Source organism: Erpetoichthys calabaricus, chromosome 11 (assembly GCF_900747795.2).
Source record: "Erpetoichthys calabaricus chromosome 11, fErpCal1.3, whole genome shotgun sequence".
In the NCBI taxonomy this organism is placed as follows: domain Eukaryota; kingdom Metazoa; phylum Chordata; class Cladistia; order Polypteriformes; family Polypteridae; genus Erpetoichthys; species Erpetoichthys calabaricus.
The window spans coordinates 23,386,178-23,406,540 of record NC_041404.2 but is presented as its reverse complement, the minus strand read 5'-3'; the positions used below and the strand labels follow the sequence as shown (position 1 = coordinate 23,406,540).

Below are 20,363 nucleotides of genomic sequence, written 5' to 3'. Positions count from 1 at the left end.
CACCTGAGAGAGTAACCACAGAGCACACAGCCTTTTTTTTTCTATGTGGGTGCCGCAATGCACTGTATCAGTGCGTACTCCTAACCTCCCTCTCTCTCTATTGCGCCTACATGACCACACAGTAATACACAAACTATTTCGAAGCAACGTATGCACTGATTTGTGTTTTTTGTATCTCACACCCTCATGCACCTTTATCGTAAGAGCATCCCTTAGCTACAATGGAGTGTTCAATCAGAAGAAAACATGAAGTTAGTTTTAAATTAAACACTGTTGAAGCAGCAAAAAAAATTGGTAACTGCGCTGCTGCAACAAAATTCGATGTGTTTGAGAAACTGATGCAAGATTGGAGGAGGCAAGAAGATATAAAAAAAAATTAAGTATCGCATTTTTGAACAGCCATGTAAGTAGGGGTCTTATTAAATGATCGATTTTACGGGTTTCAAAACCCGACTTATATATGAGTATATACGGTAGTTGTCTGAAAAGGCAAAGGCAATTCACGGCAAACATGCCTTCCTCTTGTGCTCTGTGGAGCTTTACTTTGTTACAGAGCATTTTATTTGCACAAATAAATCTTTTACTTATAAAGATATTACATTGCTTGTTATCTGACTAGCTGGGGTTTGACGGTATTGCCCCCTGTAGTGGGTGTTTTGAGTCAGGACTTGTACAGGACTTTATGCTTAGAAATTCTTTAGTTCATAACACTAAGCATTTGTGAACACCATTCGTGCCAAATGTGGCAATGCAGTGCCTGTAGCTTACACAACACATCCACACACAGATGCCAGTCATGCCAGCACTGGCAGTAGACTGGAACTTGCATGATCTCAACAGTGTAGGGATTTACACAGTGACATCTACTGGCATGCTGTGAAATTACCAACTGCATAGAGGCATAAACAGAGAATCAGAGAATGGTTCAAGTAAGAACAATAGAGCCCAGCTTTTCAAAAGTTCTGTAAATTAACTGCTGGTGGTTTTGACAGAGTTTCACTTTAATGCTGGGAAACAAAACATAAATAGACAAGTAAGAATACAGCCGAACTGAAAAAAATTGTGATCTGGCACCTTTGGTCACCTTTTGTATTATTTTTGCTCCCAATTAATTTAATTCACAGTAGAAGCCAATTCTACTGTGTAGTGTCAGCTTTTGAGCATCTTTAATGACGTAAAAAAATGTAACATCTTTGGCCTAATCATTTACATTACACGGATACATTTGAAATCCCATTTTTAAATTTGTTTTGGCCTTCTATCCACACTGAAATTGTGTTTTGACCACTGTTAACAAATCAGATGCATTTTGAAACATCCACTTTTTGCTAATTTTTTGCCTTTTATTTGTCTCTCTTTCATTTTTAATTATTTTTCCAATACTTTTTTATTTATAAAGATTCTTCGTGGCCTCTCCCTTGGGAAGAATCTTTTTATATCTGGGACATCTGAAAGCATTTCTGAACTATTAAAAGCCTGTGCCCCATTTTTGGGCCACAGTGTGGTCATTGCCCGGGATTACATTTGTTATTTGAATATTACCGGTAAATATTTTAGTGGCTACTTTATATGTTTCCATGTTTGTTTGTTTCTGTTCTTTCTTTTCTTTTATGTAAACTACTGTTCTTTAACCTTGCTCTCTTTAATTATTTAACTTATACATTTTATGTTCTCTCATGTCCCATCACCACTCCCTAGCTGCCCTCTGGCTATTTCGGTCAAAGCAGGAGGAGAGGGAGCTTAGGTGTGGTGCATTGAATTGCCTTGAAGGTTCAGTTAGTATTGAAGCTGAATTAAGCCCGTTAGGGTGAGGCCTTTTTCAAGTAGGTGAAGAAGGCCGGGCCTGGCCAGTGAAGCCATTTGGAGGCCTCACACCACTTTCTTGTGTGGTTCTCACTCCAAAATATCACACTGAATATGCCTTGATGCCTGCCTGTTGAATTTGGGAGTCAGGCTACTTGGAGTGAGGCCTGCCTATAGGCAGATTGGTAAAGGTCCTAGTGTGGCTTTGCTCTTTTTGCCATCTCGTGTTGCTGCATCACACAGGCTTTGAGATTTGAAGGCTTTCCAAGTCTGATCTAAACATATTAGAACAGTTGTGGTCAATGGAGGTGTGGGCAAAGAGGTGATATAAAGGTATGAGAGGTGCATGGAATACATTTTGGAAGCTTTCTTCTGTTCTGATTTCTAAAGGTGCCTCTCTGACACTGAAAAGAAAAGTTTGTGAAAGCTGTGTGAGAAGTAGTGTACTCTATGGAATGAGACTTGGCTGATAAAGGCAGAATATGAAGAAATGTTGTAGAGAACAAAGATGATGTGGAGCATCACAAATTAAGAGGAAGATGAATGCTGAGTGTCATGAATTGAGTTGTTTAAAAGATTTTATGGTGTTCATGTATATAATTGTACCTTTACTGCCCTTGAAGCTGCACAAAGGAGAATAACCAAGTGCACCCAGGAATTAAGAACATGTCCTACTATAGAAGAGAATTAACTCTTTAAGGGCTGCATATTTTTTCCAAAAAACAGTTTTCTGAAAAGTAATGGCTTCACACAGAAATCAAAATAAAACATCTGTTGTTGCATGCTGTGGCTGACAGTTTGCCAAGAATGTGCAGCAGGTTTGCTGCCAGGCTGTCTTCGCGTGGCTGAGGCAGCAGCAGAGGTCATGGTCACAATGCATTGCAATCTGGTTTCTACCACTTATCATTGTAAGTGGCAGTCCTCCCAGCTGAACATTGCTCTAGGTGTGTCAGCTACATGAACCCGTTCAGCACCACGACTGGGGAACAATTAGATGAAGCTGGAACCTCACATTCGTTTTCAACCACTTGTATCAAAATTGGAGTCCGACGAGCCATAGTCCAATTCAGAGATAATAGGCACAACGTCGTCCACGGAGTATTTTGCTTTACGCATTCGCTTTGATCTCTCGCCAGATGTTAGCACCATTTTTGCCATTGTTTGCGCCTTGTTACTCACGCAAGCACAGGAAATCTTGGTCAAAAACCAATTAAGCTAACTTTCCTTCTAGCAACAAGAGTCCAACTAAAACATAATGGTTGTTTTTGTCACAGTTTACAGATAATTACCATCATCAACTCCTCCTTTTGACAAGAGTTGACATCAGCCCTGAAAGAGTTAAACTTGTTTAGTTTTGGGCAGAGGAGACTGCAAGAGAACCTAATCCAGGTAATTAAAATCCTCAAAGGCATTAATAAAGTTGATCCAGTAACATTCTTTCGGCTAGAGGGTGAATCGCGTACTTGATGACATCAGTGGAAATTAAGGGGAAGTGCATTCAAGACAAAAGCCAGGAAATACTTTATGCAAAGAGTTGTTGGACTCTAGAACAAACTGCCGAGACATGGAGTTGAAGCAGAAACCTTGAGAACCTTTAAGACGTATCTAGATAAGATATTGGGACAGCTTAGCTTATTAGCTAAACAAATGAGCCTGATGGACTGAATGGCCTCCTCTCGTTTGTCAAATTTCTTATGTTCTTATGTTCTAAATAGGTGGTGTTGAGGACAGTTGTGGTCACCATGGGCCACACAGATAAATAATCAGTCAACTAAAGGATCTACCTTCAGGACAGCTGGTTAGTGGAAGTGGCTTAGGGTCTCCCAATAGCAACACTGTTTCTTTATCTCCCCCTCAGTAACACTGTCAACAGTTCTTAGGTTTCCTCACAGACGGCTTACAGCCAATTAGCAAATGATGACCACTTAACCCGAAGGTAAACTCCTGACAGGGATTTCTTTGTAAGCAAGTGTCAGGACCTTGAAGCTTACTAATCCAATAGCTCTGGAACTCAAAAAAGAAACACATCTTACTGACAAGTCCTGTAATAATATGTCTACATCCGGACACAACTTAAAAGAACTCTCAAAAAGTGCAGGTATCTACAGTACATCCACAGCTCTACTGGTCAGTGGGAGAGTTCTCTGAATACACCACTTTTCCTCTCACGACCCCAAGACATACAGGTTAGGTTAACTATTGAGGATAAACTGGCACAGCATGAGGGAGTGTGGGCATGTAGGTGGGCACATGTCACATGATGGACTGGCATCCCACCTGGGTTGATTCTTCCCTTATACACTTTATGCTACTAAAAAATATACTCGGCACTCCAGCGACACTGAAATTTATTTATTATTTGTATTTCTATTTTGAGATGAAGGGTAATAAATATTTGCTCTGTATTATTTATTTACATCCTGTGTCACTGTAAGTAATTTCCTGGCACCAAATCCTTATTTAGCAGCATTACAAGGTCCCATGTCACAAGACCAACCCAGACGGGGTTACAAAAGTTTATCCTCTGTTCAATGTGCACACCCTTCAGTGAGTCGGGCTCAGCCTCCTGAAAACGCATTAGCTACTTGCGACCCCGTGGAGATTATGCAAATCTGACAGGCAGGCGTCATATCAGGCCACCGTCAGCCGACTCCCAACTACATAGAAGTAAAAGGCGTTTTTATTCCACTCTCAAAGATGCTGCTCCTCTATATCAATTTTAGAAAAAATTGCCTTTAAACTGCTGAATGTGATTACTGGCAAACCCCCTGACCATGACATGACTTGTCTCAAGGTGGCTCCGCTTGATGAATTGGACGTGAATAATATGATCTTGTCTCTGGTGGCAGTGTTTATGAATTGGACACAAAGTTTTTTGAGTTATCAGGATGTATCAATGAATGGAATGTAAAAACAGAAGAAAGGGAATTCATTGCAGATGGCACAGTGGCATGCAGTGGCCTGTGTTTAATTACTTAACTGGTCATCATCAGGACAGACAGACAGGCAGGCAGGCAAGCAGGCAGGCAGGCAGACAGACAGACAGATCTTTATTGTTATTGTCACTTTTACAAAGGAACAACAAAATTGAAGGTGCAGTCGACTCACTGTGAGGCATAAGAGTTAAAAAGAGAAGAAGAGAGAAAATAATAACAAACCGAATAGTAATAAAAGTACTTTACAAAATATACAAATTGCACTGGCTGACTTCAGGTCTATATTGCACATTGGGAGAGTGATATGGAGCAGTTTTATTCTGAGTTGTATGGAGTTGGAGCAGTTTTGTCTAATTTAGTACCTGCCTCAATGACTGGCAAACTGTCTATAGGATGGAGAGGGCATGTTCTGTGATGGATTGGCATTTGGTCCAAACTCACACCTGACATGAGATCAATGTAAATAGGATGGACTCCATTTCCCCATGACACTGTATTCCAGAAAATGGATAGAAGGAAGGGTGGATTTCATTGCCTACATGCCGAATGACATTAAATATATGTATTAAAATTGAATTTTTATTTTTAGTGCTATACTACACTAAAACAAAGGAACCAAGTAATAGTGTTTAAGACTCTGCTGCTTGTGCAAAATCTGTTTATAAGAACACAAATTTTGACAATAACAGGCTGTACGGCCGAGTCTGGTGCTTCAAGTCTTTCTCAAAGAATAATGAGTTAAGATGACAGGGTCTTCAAAGTGCTGCCTTGAGTCTCATTGCTCTATTACTGGCAAAAATTCACCATGTGATAAAATGTCTCCTAATATTGGAGTGAACTGTAATCTCACCTTGTCTGTAAAATGCATTCTAAAATGTCACCTGATGTCCAACTTACTTACTCTATAACTGTCATCATGTCACTTAATAATAAAAATATCCACTTTCTTAAGTTAAAAGAATACTTCACTCAGTATTGCCAGGTCTTCAGGCTTTCAGCTCAGTTGGGCTATTTGTGATTGTTTTTTGTAGGTTGCAGTTTTTTGGGTTTCTAAAAACAAAACAAAACATGCCTTTCCATGTTCTTCGTCTATCTGACATCCCTTCCCCTGCAATTCAAACTTGTATACGCGCTTTATTGTTGTAAAATCTCTGTGCGGCAATGGTATACACCCATCCTATCGCTCATCGAGGTTATGTACCCAATCCCCTCACTGTCAACACTGCTGCTTGATTTTTGGTGTGTCATTTTATCTACATCAGGTATTGGGCTATTTTTTTGGGTCAAATTGGCTATTTTTAAGCTTTCCTTGGGCTATAATTTTTTAAAGACCTGGCAGTCCCGACTTCACCTAAACATGATATTTTTCATAAATTACTTACCCCATAGTTTATAGTGATAGCCAAGAAAACTTATTAATTTCATCTTTTCAAGCAGAATGGATATACAGTAATCCCTCGCTATATCGCGCTTCGCCTTTCGCGGCTTCACTCCATCGCGGATTTTATATGTAAGCATATTTAAATATATATCGCGGATTTTTCGCTGCTTCGCGGGTTTCTGCGGACAATGGGTTTTTTAATTTCTGGTACATGCTTCCTCAGTTGGTTTGCCCAGTTGATTTCATACAAGGGACGCTATTGGCAGATGGCTGAGAAGCTACCCAGCTTACTTTTCTCTTTCTCTTGCGCTGACTTTCTCTGATCCTGACGTAGGGGGATTGAGCAGGGAGGCTGTTCGCACACCTAGACGATATGGACGCTCATCTAAAAATGCTGAAAGATTATCTTCACTTTGCTATCTTTTGTGCAGCTGCTTCCTGAAACGACATACTGCACAGTGCTTCGCATACTTAAAAGCTCGAAGGACACGTATTGATTTTTGATTGAAAAGCAAACTCTGTCTCTCTCTCTCTCTCTCTCTCTCTCTCTCTCTCTCTCTCTCCCTGCTCCTGACGGAGGGGGTGTGAGCTGCCGCCTTCAACAGCTTTGTGTCGCGGTGCTTCACATACTTAAAAGCCAAACAGCCCTATTGATTTGTTTGCTTTTCTCTCTATCTCTGTGACAGTCACTACTCCTGACGTGCACTCCTTTGAAGAGGAAGATATGTTTGTATTCTTTTAATTGTGAGACGGAACTGTCATCTCTGTCTTGTCATGGAGCACAGTTTAAACTTTTGAAAAAGAGACAAATGTTTGTTTGCAGTGTTTGAATAACGTTCCTGTCTCTCTACAACCTCCTGTGTTTTTGCGCAAATCTGTGACCCAAGCATGACAATATAAAAAATAACCATATAAACATATGGTTTCTACTTCGCGGATTTTCTTATTTCGCGGGTGGCTCTGGAACGCAACCCCCGCGATGGAGGAGGGATTACTGTAACAAGAATAGGCCTTTACAGAGGCAAATGTTTACAACACCAAACAATATCAAAAGTGTCCATGAAAAAAATCTGTGTTGCATAAAGCACACGTCAAGTTGTCCAGTTGCTGCGGTGGGTTGGCACCCTGCCCGGGATTGGTTCCCTGCCTTGTGCCCTGTGTTGGCTGGGATTGGCTCCAGCAGACCCCCGTGACCCTGTGTTCGGATTCAGCGGGTTGGAAAATGGATGGATGGATGGAAGTTGTCCAGTTGTATGCTCACAATGTCCCAAACACATGCATTGTACTAAAATATTATTAAATAAACCACCTCTGGAAATTGCTCTCATGAATGAAAATGAAAGACACGAATGAGCATTTGAATTGATGACCCGACTCCCAACTCATTCACTGGTCAGGAGACCAGTCCTGCAACACTTTATTCATTACCTAACATTGCGCTTCAGAAAAAGCATACGCATACGAGTACAACTAAGAATTAAAAGTAAAAAAAAAGCAAATGAGAACATTATCAGGAAGACAACTGAACTTCTACATATCTCAGATATTTCACCAACAGGAAGCGAAGTTCACCCGTGCAGTTTCATAGATTGCTGCTAATTGGCTCACCACTATGAATATAAATGTAATGATGGCAGACAGGCCTACAATTCAAATGCTCGGATATATCTGAGTTTGTTTCATTCTCATTTACAAGACCATTTTCCAGATGTGGTTTAGCCAACTTAATAAAATGATAAGTGTCTGTCTGTGTGTCTGTCCAGTTACTAGTTGTTACTACAGTTGTCTCTGTCATTCCAACAGATCACAAATTTTAACTCTGCTTTTACGAATCCCATACCAAATGGCATGTAAAAGAGACACATACGCATTGCATGCTGCACTACAAATTTTAATGCTGATGTCTACGTTGACTGCTTAGATTTCAACCCGTCTTAGGTGGTTAGTTCAGCTAGTTTAACAATATTTTAGTAAATATACATATGCTTTGGATATTGTGAGCATACAACTGGATGACTTGACATGTGGATTATACAGCAAAGGTAATGTGAGATTATTTTGGATATTCGGTGTACTTTAACATGCTGTTTGTAGTTATCCAGTGTGCACCACCATAGACGCCTATCATATCAGAAACTTTGGTGTCTCTGTTCTGCATTAAAACATGAAATTTTACTTTTTTTATCAGCCATCACCATAAACTATAGGCGATAAATAACATATTAAAAAACATCATGTTCAGGTGGAGTATTCCTTTAAAAAGGTTCAGCACCTTCAAACTTTTGTCACATCTCATTTTCTGCTGTTCTTGAATCAGTCAAGTGCAGGGGTACTCAACTCCAGTCCTGGAGGTCTGCAGTGGCTCCAACCAGTTTCGTAATGAGAACTCAGGCCTAGTGTGGTATTTAATTACTTGGCTTGTTAGTGCTTTCATTCTTCCAAGACAACTCTTTACTACGTTGTGGATTTTTTTTTGTTTTCTCAGAACATTATCCATTTGTTTTTTGGTCCTTCCCTTCTTTCTTTTTATTTCAAATTATTTTATTAGCACAGATCCTTCATGATGCATATACGCAGCTTTAAATGGAAGCATGTTAGCTGGACAGCTAACCCTTCTTCATTTGAACCTCATTATTAACCCTGAACCATAAACCTGAACGCAACTGTTTAAAACTAAAATAGGCAATTAAGGATTCTGAATCGTAACAAATGAATTAACTAAAACTGAGCCCAAGAAACTTATTGCTTTGGTTGTAAATAAACAGGTTCTAATGAAAAACTTGGCTAAAGCAAAAACCTGCAACAATTATGGACATCCAGGAGTGGGGCTGAGGGCCTCTGGTCTAGTGGCTCTTCCATGGACTCTTTCTAGCACCTCTTGGAGAGTTTAGTGTTACAGATATGGCCTCAGAAATCCATTATACAGTTTAAGCCAGATAGCCTCACTTGACTTGCACCTCCGACACTGTGAGTGCCCCCAGTTAACATTGTAAACGCTTCTTTGAATTGCCTGCGTATGAATCTTCAGAATCAAAATCAGAATCACTTTTATTCGCCTTCACTTAATGTACAGGAATTTGACTTGGTAAATTTGGAGCTGCTTATAACACAGCCCAACATCACATACAAATAACATACTGTAAATAGCATAAGTTAAAAAGAAAAACTTCAAAGCAGCAGAATAGTACAATTATAAAGGAGATGTGCAAATGAAAGTGTGAGTGTGTAGTGTGTAAGCACATGCACACACACGTACACACACTTTAAAAAGACACACTTTCATACAGTATATGACAGAATGCATGAATATACAATGAGGACAGGCTAAGTTACTGGTCTGAGAGGGCTATGGCTCTAGGAAAGAAACTGTTGAGGTGTCTGTTAGTTTTAGTTTTAATTGACCTGAAGTGTTTACCACAGCAGAATTTTTGGAATAAGTGATGAGCTGGTGAGATGAGTCCTTATGACACAGTAAGTGACAGGAGATGTATACAGGTTTGCCACAGATAGAAGGGTACAGCCAGTTATTTTCTTAGCAGACCTCACAACATGCTGTAATTTATTTTTGGAGTGTGCCATTGCTGAACCAAACTAAACAACACTGGAGAATACAATTACACTTTCAAGTATGGCTTTGTAAAATTGAACTTGGCTGGTAAATATTTAATTTCTTTAGTTGGTGATGTAGGTGGTGTTAAGGTCCCAGATATTTGTGCCCAAAAAATGTAAAAGATTCCACCATATTGACTGCAGAATCATTCATTTCTTTTGCGAAAGTCAATGACCATTTCCACGGTCTTGGATGTATTGCGCACTAGGGTTATTGGAAGCACACCAAGACTCAAGACAAGACACCTCTTTTCTATAATGTGTTTCGTTGCCATTAGTAATTAGACCAATAATGGGGGTGTCATGAGCAAACTAAATTATTTTAACTGAAGGATCAGTGGCTTTACAGTCATCGGTGCACAAGGAATAAAGTAGGGGGGAAAGTACACAGCCTTGAGGGGCACCTGTGCTATGGAGACAGTCTGAGAGGTGGAAGCCCATGCGAAAGTATTTCTTCGTTTACCAGAAAACTGTAAATCCATTTACAGACGAAAGGATTCAGTTCAGTATGTAGAACTCTAGTTAACAACAGTTCAGGGACAGTGGTGTTAAAAGCTGCACTGAAGTCAACAAACAGTAATCTGGCATATGTTCCTTTACTGTCCAGATGCTCCAGCACAAAATGAAGGCCCATGTTGATGGCATCGTCCGCAGATCTATTTGCTCAATATTAAAATTGAAGCAGGTCAAGAACAGTAGCTGTAACAAACTTCACATGGGTTGGAACAACTCGTTCAAATTTTGAAGAGTCAAGACTCAAAGGACCACTTCATATTGCACAGCTTCAGTGCCAAAGCCTCCAACACATACTGATATCTAAAGGTTTTATCCTTACTTATAAACTTGTGCCATTGTTTACAATAAACTAATCTAAATTTGGTCAAGCTCTATCTCTTGGTATGATGCCTTTACATTAGTTAGGCTTTCATATTTGTTTCTCATTATATATTGTGTGAATCTCCAAGGCAAGACCAGACTGCAATGGAAATGACCTTCAAAGCAGTACAGATTTCAAAACCAACCTAATTTTCTTCATATCACTCACACTGGATGCACACAATTTAATGGATGGTTTAATGGTGGAAATACACTGACACAGTCAGAATGGGATATATGTAGAGACTGGCTGATCAACTAGGCTCTTTGTTCATGAACATGCCTACCATAACATATTCTATTTCAATTCTTCAACACATCACTTTCTCTAATGATCAGCACAAAAAATCTCCATCATTAACCCAATAAACTCATTCACCCTCCGGTTAAAGATACCCGATGTGCTGTGGGTAACCATCTCAGTACAGCCTTGGTGAGGTTGTATCTCGCCATGACACAGTGCTGCTTTCTGGTGTCTCCAATCAGCGATGCACACAAGCCAACTGTTGGCCTTTCACTTATTATTCTAACCCTTATTGTCCTTGTGTCCCCTAAACACCTTAATGTACCTTGGTGGCCAACATGCTGAACTTTACAACATAAGGTTTTTGGTTCATTTCCAGCCTCTATATGTGACCCCATGCCATTCATGTAACCTGTCTGTACTCCAAATATAAAAAACAAATATGGAGACAATTCCACTAAAGATAGAGTTTCTGTAAAAAGTATTCTCCCTTTCTGATATTTCAAATGTTATTGTTATACAACATTGAATCACAGCAAATTTAATTTGGCATTTTTGACACAGATCAATTATTTTGTGTTTTATACTTGGAACTAGTTTAGAGTACTTTGCACAAACCTGTTTTCACTTTGACAGTGAAGAGTCTTTCCCTGTTGAAGAGTGTCAAAAACATCAAAGCAAATCCACTGTAACTCAACGCTGTATAAAAATAAAAAGTGAAAACTTCCAAGCGGTGAATAGTTTTTAGAGATGCTACTTATCTTTTCTGGCAAAGTCCCTCATCAAGGAGTTCACTATAGTGAGGTGCTCCACAATTCACAAAAATAACTGCCACATCTAGCACAAAATCTGGATGGCCATGCCACACTTCAAACTCTATTACTTTTCAGGTGAACACGCGCCTGTGATGACAAGCACAGTATTCATTCACTCAATCCTATTGTGTGGCACAGGGTGATGCCAGGCTTAGTGCTGCCACCTCACAGCTCTTTGGAGTTGGTTTGATTTCCACCTCAGTCATTGTCTGTATGTGGTATACACCTTCTTTCTGTTTTAAAGTAACAGTGTTAATCCACAGTTTGAATTCATTTCATTATTTAAAAATTTACAGTAAATTAAGTAATTTTCTTAATCTGTAAATGTTCAGCTTCATCAGTCTCACAGTTTGTATCACTTAGTCGTGACATCCATCAAATCACTCTCCTCTGAATTCTGTATCCACTATCTATTGTGTGTAATATGGAGAGCAAAATTGTACACTGTAATCCAGGTGAGGCCTCGCTAGTGTATTATAAAGCTCAAGCATAACCTTCTGTGACTTGTGCTCTGTGTGACTCCCTGTTAGCCTTCCTAATGAATTTCCCCTTGGGATTAATAAAGTATCTATCTATCTATCTATCTAATGGCCTCTGTACACTGTGTGCTTGTACAGTCCATTACGACTCCTAGGTGTTTCTCCTAAGTTGTACCTCTTTTGTCTTTATATTCTTAGCAAGATCATTTATATACCTTATAGTATAACTCATAAATAACCCCAAATAAATATTTAATGTAGAAGTATAACAGTCTGAATGCTACTGGGCACATTTGCTAGTAGGATTTTACAAAAGGTAACTAGACTACTAGAACAAAGAATATATTGTTATGCTGCTTTCCATCTGAAGTGGGAAGTCGGAATGTCGGAGTTGCTAGTCAGAATTTTCAACTGGAATGCCGGATTTCCATCTCAGAAAGTCAGGGCCAAACTGTCAAGTCTGAGTTTGTCCATCTGATGTCATTACATAATGACATTGTACACTGCAAACTTTAGTGACAGCATGCGGTTTATTAGCACTTCAGTCATTTGTGACTCATTAAATCAGTCGTACACACAACACTGTCCAACTTCTATCTGTGGGCATGTTGCTACAATGTTGGGATGCAGAAAATAGTGTATAATGCATTGTCATTAGCTGCTATTTATTCCGATGGAGGAAGCCCAACAAAGGTCTTCCTGAACGCATCCATATCGGATTTCTGAATGATTTACTGGAACACGGTCAACTCAGGTGTGACATCATTCCCAGCCTCTGATTATGCTGCCTTTACAGACACGTATCATCTGTCCATCTATTTATTTCCTAGCTTCCTTGCTCAGTTCAGAGATACGGATTACTGATGCCTGTCCTGACAATGCTGAATGTAAGGCAGGGAGCACTTCTGATCAGTTTTCTAGTTCACTGTAAATATACAAAACTGGGTTTAAATTGGATTCTAAATATGTAAAACATAACATTTTATGTACGCTATCCATCAAAAGTTTAGACACACCCAAAAATGTTCATGTTTTTAATAGAAAATGATTCGTTTTTATCAAGATACCAGAAAATTGCTTTAAAAATACTGCCAAATTAGTGTTGCTAATGGCTGTTGCAGCTTAAAATGACTGATTTTGTAATTTATTATTCACAAACGATTGCAAAGCCCGTTTTCAGCAGCCATTCCTTTAGTGTCCCAATGGTCAACATTCCTTAGCTTATTCTTAATTATTCACTTTAAATGCTAATTGGTTATTAGAGAAACCTTTTCAATTACATTAGCACAGTTAGTCTGTTCACTTAGGTTGCAATGTACTCCCTACAGTTCAGTTCTGGGTTCAAAAATGGCCAAAATGAAACAGTTCTTTCAAGTAACATAGCAGTCTATTGTTTTTATGCATGTTGAAGGTTATTCCATGTGACACACCGCTAAGAAAGAGAAGATTTCATACAAAGGTGCCTGTTACTGTCTGGAGAGAAGAGGACAAACTGGATCCAAGGTCAGGTCAGGTTGGGGAAAATGCACTGGTAAAGCGTATTGCCCCACCCACCACATGTCGAAACAGCTCGTGATCCTGGTTGAAAACCCCCCAGGCAGACACACGGTTCAGTCTCACAGGGGAATGTCCAGATAGGCAAGTGTATAAGAAGATAAGCACATCTAAGAGTGTAGCTTGAAAAATAAACACCTTACAGACCCTCAGTTGATTTCTTCTGCAACAGAGAACAGATTATTCCAGGATGCTGACTATAATACACTTTTCTGGTCATCTTCCATCCAATGTTTGTGTTCTTTTGCCCATTTTAACCTCTTCTTTCTATTTCCAAGTTTCAGATACAACTTTTTCCTTGAACTGCTTAGGTCAGCATCATGGAGCTGCCTTTTCTCTGTTGCAGATGACACTTGTACTTGGCGTGTATTTAATGAAGAAGCAAACTGAGGACCAGTAAAGTGTCTGTTTGTTTCTCGCACTGCACACTCTGATGGCCTTCTCCTCAAACGCAGTTGTCCATCTGGGCCTTCTCTGTCTTTTTCTATCCTTGTCAGATCCAGCCTGCCATCTTCGCTCAACACAGTAACAGACACATTTGTATGAAATCTTTATTTTTTTGGTAATCTGTCACATGGAATAACCTTCATTCTGCATAAAAACAATACATTGATGTGCCAGAACTTTGCAATCCAAGTGAACAAAATAGCAGGTTTCAGTGGTGCTAATGCAATTACAAAGGTTTCTCTAATAATCAAGTGTGCATTAAAATGACTATTTAAGGATAAGGTAAGGGATCTAACCAACAGGACAATGAAGGAATGGCTGCTAAAAATGAGTCTTTGCAGTCATGTATGAATAATGAAGTAAAAAAAAAAAGTAAATTCAAGCAGTAACAGTCATTAGCAACACTAGGAATGTCTTAGCTGTTTATAAAACAATTTAATGGTATCTTGATAAAAAAGGTAGCACTTTTGATCAAATACATGAACATTTCTGGGTGTGTCTGGTAGTGTATGCTGTACACATAATAACATCACCATAGAAATGGGTTACCTTGTATGCCTATTTACTTTACAGCAGAGTATTTCTGGCCCACCAGCAGTTGTTCAGTTTGCTGAGGTGCTCATGGTGATTCAGTAGGAGAAGTGAAACCAGCATCCCCGTGGCTCATGGTCAGACTTCTTGGGCCAAGCAGCCTCCAGCAATGCCCCAATCCCTAATGGTCCATGTGAAAATACAATTCATAGAGAACAATAATTGAGGACATTTTGTTCTAAGCTCCTGGCAGTATATGCTTTTACCGGCTGACTTTCTGTCTTTCTTGCTCTCTTCATGAAAGGTTATTATTTCATTCTTACTGTGCTTTTGTAACGCTCTTTGAATGCATAAAAACACAAACTCAGTCATCTAAAGCTTATTCAGGTCACACCACCTGTCTTCATGCTAGACAGATGTTATGGCATATTACATGTGTTTCGATACATCGTCCTAAAGTCACTCTTTGGCATAAATGGTTGTTAAATGAAAGACTGTTGAAAGCTCTTTGAAAATGGTCATTTCTCATGGCTTTAGCACAGAAAGATTTTTTAAATGTCCTTATGATCAATGGAAGTAGATTAGTGCCAGTGCGAGCCCCTCAGCAGTTTCACCTGCCTACATAAGCAGAATGCAAGTATGAGTTAACATTTATGCATTATGCAAAATGACATTAAAATGGTGTGTAGGCTCACAAGAGCACTTTGTGTCAGCACAGCTACCTACTTCACGTACCATCTCTTTATTTCTTTCGAATCAAGGTAACTGTAGCAACAGATATTCTACCTTACTGATGCATGGCATGTCTTTTATTACACAATTTTGAATGCTTACACAGTTTTCTGTGTCTCATAACATCAGTAGTTGGTCATGACAAACACCACTGTGTCAGCAATTACTGTTTGGGACGAGCAGAACATGCTCTGCATTCACTGAAAAGGCACAATTTGCCTACACACCTCATTGCAAAATAGTTTACATATAGAGAAAAAGAAACTGTGCATGTATTATTGTCAAATGAATTGAATTTTAAATACAGCAAATGACTCACTTGTTTGCAGGATGACAGCTGTATTTCAAAATGAACTTAACAAGGGTCCCGGGAGGAATCAATGATCTGCCTGACAGCAGTGGACAGAAAAGACCCCTAGAGGCGCTTTTTAATACAATAGGATAATGAAATAATATGTAATAAATACGTTAAGCAGAAAAAAAAACTATTTCATAAACCTTTAATTATAAATGCTCACAGGTCATTGTATTTTTCTTTAATTACTGTCACATTTCACAGTGCATTTATTTGTTTATTTTATTTTGTCCAAAATATTCTTCTGTTTATTTCAGTTGAGTCATTTCAATAAATTTGGGGAGGGTTGATGAGAATAGGCAATGTAATGATTTCAGCAAACAGAGATGCGTAAATACGTACAACACCCGTGGGGATTAATTAAGAGTGCTGTTGCTATTTTTAACTTTTTTTATAAATAAATATTCTGAATGTATGATTTCACAATGAACACTGAGCATAATAACATTCACAAACACTCCCTTAACAAACCCGGGGTTGTGTTGTGTGCCACTCTCAAAGATAAAGATGCCAAAGCGGCTCTTCAGGGCAATGCCATAGGGAGTACCATTTTTGGTTCCCACAAGAACCATCTATATGGAGGTTCCAGGAAGAATCTTTATTAATCGAGATCCCTAAGAGGCTCCATAAATAACCATTGACAGATAACAGATTTGTGGGATACCAGTGGTTTCATGAGTTTAAAAGAACTCTTGCTGGATACACTCACAAAGACTCAGCTCAGGCTTTCTTGATCTTTTCATATTCGGCTAGACAGACTACCATAAATTAAATATTTTTGTTTTGCATAGGGAACCATTTTAAAGCCCAAGCAACTGATTTAATACACAAAGAACACTTTCAAAAATGAAATCGTTCTTCTTCAAGCAAAGGTTCTACCAGAAACCACACAATCTGGTGAAATACCATTACACAATTGTTAATTTTAAGACTGTGGGCCTTGAGCTGTTGTGGAAGCACTGAGTGTAAAACAGGAATCAGCTCATGTCTTAGAGGCAAAGAAAAGCGCCTTGAAACACCAAGAAAACAGATAGATAGATAGATAGATAGATAGATAGATAGATAGATAGATAGATAGATAGATAGATAGATAGATTTATCTAACTATTCAAAGGTCAACGAGCATAATCTGTGAGGGGTCAGCACTACACTCTGCACCACCGCGCTGCCCAAACTCGTTGCATATGCATTTTCATTCACTCATAAATAATAGACAAAACTATTACTAATAGTAATCGTCTATCACAATTAAGAAAATAAGCAAACCTTAAAGTCTAAACATAAAATAAAAACAACATTCTTAAGCAGTTCATCATTCAAAATTTTAAAAATACCATCTTAAAACTGCATTCTGCAATAAAAGAACATGCACGCGGCTCTTGAGAAGCGGATTCGTAACGTCTACCTCTGCATTGACCGTGCAGCACCACCACTTCGACGGACAGCTCCACTGATTAGCGTCTACTGCTCCATGCCAGCCGGCAGTGCTTGTTCGGGATTTGCGAGAAGTTCTTCAGATTGTTATCTACCGGTAGATTGATTTGACCACAGTACACACACACATGATCACGATTAGGTACGGCAAAACGTATGACGCAGAGATGAGGAACCGCACGGAAGGTCTAAAATTAGAACAACGTGTACCTCGAACTGCAGCACAGCGGTGCGTGAAACGATGCTGAACTATGAGCAACATTTAAAAAGCCAAACACACTGTGATGTAAAGATGATGGAAGTGACATGCGGCGTTTCAATAAATTCATTCTGCTGCCCGCACTGTAACCAGCAAAACGCCGGTATCCGGGATCGCACTTTTGAGCAAATTAAAGCGATCGTTGATTTTAGCTAAGTGCTCTTCAACACCCACTTTAAAACGTTCCCCCTTATTCTTTGAAATGCAGCGAGAAATGAGGCGTGCTAAGGCATCTTATAAAGGAGAAACCCGTACTCTCGAACCATCCTTAAATTTACGGCATTATTTCATTTGCTTCAAAGTCCATCCTACACTCTATTAAAACTGAAGTGATATTTATCTCCAAAAAAATCATACAGAACATTGCGTTGGCGTTTTTCCAGGAAAACCGTAAATAAGAGGAAGCTGCGCATCCTCGAGACTGGAGCCGTCAGCGCCTCGTTACGGCAACAACCGGCGTGAAACCGGTAAAACACACAGAGAAGAAGTTAACCGTGAAAAGATTGCACTGCACACTTACCCAAAACCATCCAGATGCACCCGGTGAGCAAGACGAAGGCTAGCATCACTCTCCGTGTCTCTCACTCCCCTGTTCCGTCTATTCCCGGTCCTCTCGCTGCGGCAGCGCAGACAGCCAAAGCCGGGATTGCAGCAGATGTTGCAGCAAATCGGGGGCAATCTAGGAGATTAGAGTGCCTCGACGCACAACGTCAGCTTTATCATGTGGGAAGGATGTGCTCGGCCCCTTTCACAACCTCTTTCCTTTTTTCTCCTTGCAGCTGGTTGATTATTTTTTTGTTTTAACAGAAAGCCAATTATCTCCCACCTTTCCGACACGCCTTTTTCAGGTTGACACTCTCTTTAAAATGTGGTCGCCTAATGGCTGGGGACGGTGGGGCCCGCACGTGCTGGCTTCAAGGTGAGCTGGTCACGACAAGGTGAATCTGTTACTGTGACGAAGTGACACACCTCAGATGCGCTCATATACCACACAACATGTGGATATTAACATTAAAAACGCATACATTCACACAGACATTATCTATCTATAAACCAGTTTGTACAGACTTACTAATCGAATAACTTTACAACATTTTGCTGTATAAAAGATAGCACAGTCTAAAATTTAGGAAGTTTCCTTTCAATAACGTCGCTGCATGTCACGGTGCACCACTACGTATTAAATAGTAACCCAAATGGCGTGAAGTCATCTACGGTTATAATTCCTAATTTGCCCTATATTCTCCTTGATTTGCCGGACAGCCTCCATGCCCTTAGCAGATTTGGAACTGCAGTGACCATTAGCGGTCAGGCTGTGTAACTACAACGCAGTCGCCTGTCGCCTTTGCTGACTCTGCACTTTCACTGCAGGGATCAAAGGGATGTTTCCGATGGAAAGCAAAATCGTTTAACCTCTTCAAATCTGACTTGCTCAGCACTCTCATATTCCACGCCGCGCCCCTGCAGGCAGATGGGCTGCAGAATTAATCTCAGCACCCATCAGGGAACTTGAATAATCAATACACATTAGACCTTTTTTCATTTAGAAAAAGAAGCTTTGTGTCTGCTGCTGCTTTTTAGTTTCAGAGTCTCGTACTTTGATTCTCTGGAAATGTAATTTTCTTCAGATGGCCATATCAGCTTTTGATGGCTCTCTGTGAAGGTTTGTGCCCCTGCTTTTAGATCTCATTTAGGTGGGCTGGACTAGTGCTAAATATGTCATACAGCACACTTTGGTTTGACGCCATAGATGTGACTCACATTATTAGCTAGAATATGCTGAAAGTTCTGACTAGAAAGTAGCAGTTTTTTTAAAAAAGTGACAGTTCTATCCACCCCATCATGCTGTAGTTTGAGCTCATAAGGGTATATGGACAAACCACACTTCTTTCTCTGTGGATGATGCCATCAAAGGCATAAAATTGGCAGGAATGATCTGAGAGGACATTTTTAGGACTGCAAAGATAACATTGCTTCATTTTAACTTATTAAAAATAAAAAGTGACTCATAATATTTAATGGTGGGTACATTGGGAGGCTTTGATATAATTAACAGATGGATGAAATAGTTAATTGTTGTGGTCAAGAAGGTGCAACCACTAGCGATGAAATTTGTATATTAGGGGAAACCAGGCTGACATTATATATGCTGAAGCATTAGTTTGTGTTTCAGTTCAACATAAATAATGAAATGCGTGAATCAATTAGCTGGAAATGAATGTCATTTGGCCAGATGGCCATTTGTCAGGGTCTCACGCAATTGCCTTTGTTACCTTGCGTGCTTAAGATTATGTGATTTTTTTGGAAACATGGGAACACTTGCTGGGCATTTCTGCCTGACGCACATCCTACAGTGCTGCCTTGGTGGCTAAAGGGTCATCATTGATGTTTCATTCCTTTAATCGTGGAACATGTCAAGGTGGTGGAGGAGCAATAGGGACTTCTCCCTACCGCCCCTGCAGCCAGTTCTTAAGATCCTTGTTTTCCCCATGCATTATCTTTTCTTCTGAGCCAGAGCCACAAACTCCCTTTTTATGTCCCCTTCACCAGATCTTTGAGCCTTGGCCTTCCTCAGCTTTGAGTCTGTAATCCCAAGGGACTTCAGGAACCTCTGGGAAGATGTTCAAATGAAGCCTCTGCAACCTTCATCTACTGGGAACATGAAAGCTCTCCACCCTGCTTATAAGCACACAGCTAACAATTTTGTATACATTTCATTCTTTCTTTCAAAGGTGCCCTCCATCCTGTCTTCCCATGGAACAGTCAATTCAGCTATGATGACCGTCCTAGTAATGGTGGACCAGAGCACGATGTCTGGCCATAAAGAGGTTGGGGTGATCTCTTGTGGGAACTTCTGCTGACAGTCAAGGTCAGCCCTCATGGTCCACTCTCCTCCAGGGGCCTCATG

General features: G+C 39.8%; 1 protein-coding gene across 3 annotated transcripts in view; it reads right to left on the bottom strand.

The window, feature by feature from the left end:
• Positions 1 to 18,705, bottom strand: part of acsl6 (acyl-CoA synthetase long chain family member 6) — a 165,127-nt gene extending 146,422 nt beyond the window's left edge. The window contains exon 1 of one of the 3 annotated variants that reach the window (XM_051933467.1): positions 17,976 to 18,705. Coding sequence is in view for 1 of the 3 variants with exons in the window: in XM_028812807.2 (XP_028668640.1) it covers positions 17,976 to 18,021 (46 nt within the window). In the remaining 2 variants the exon portion in view is untranslated. Of the gene's footprint in view, positions 1 to 17,167; positions 17,304 to 17,975 lie in introns of those variants that run through there. The other 2 variants (XM_028812807.2, XM_028812809.2) reach the window with 2 other exon arrangements.
• Positions 18,706 to 20,363: the final 1,658 nt, after the last annotated feature.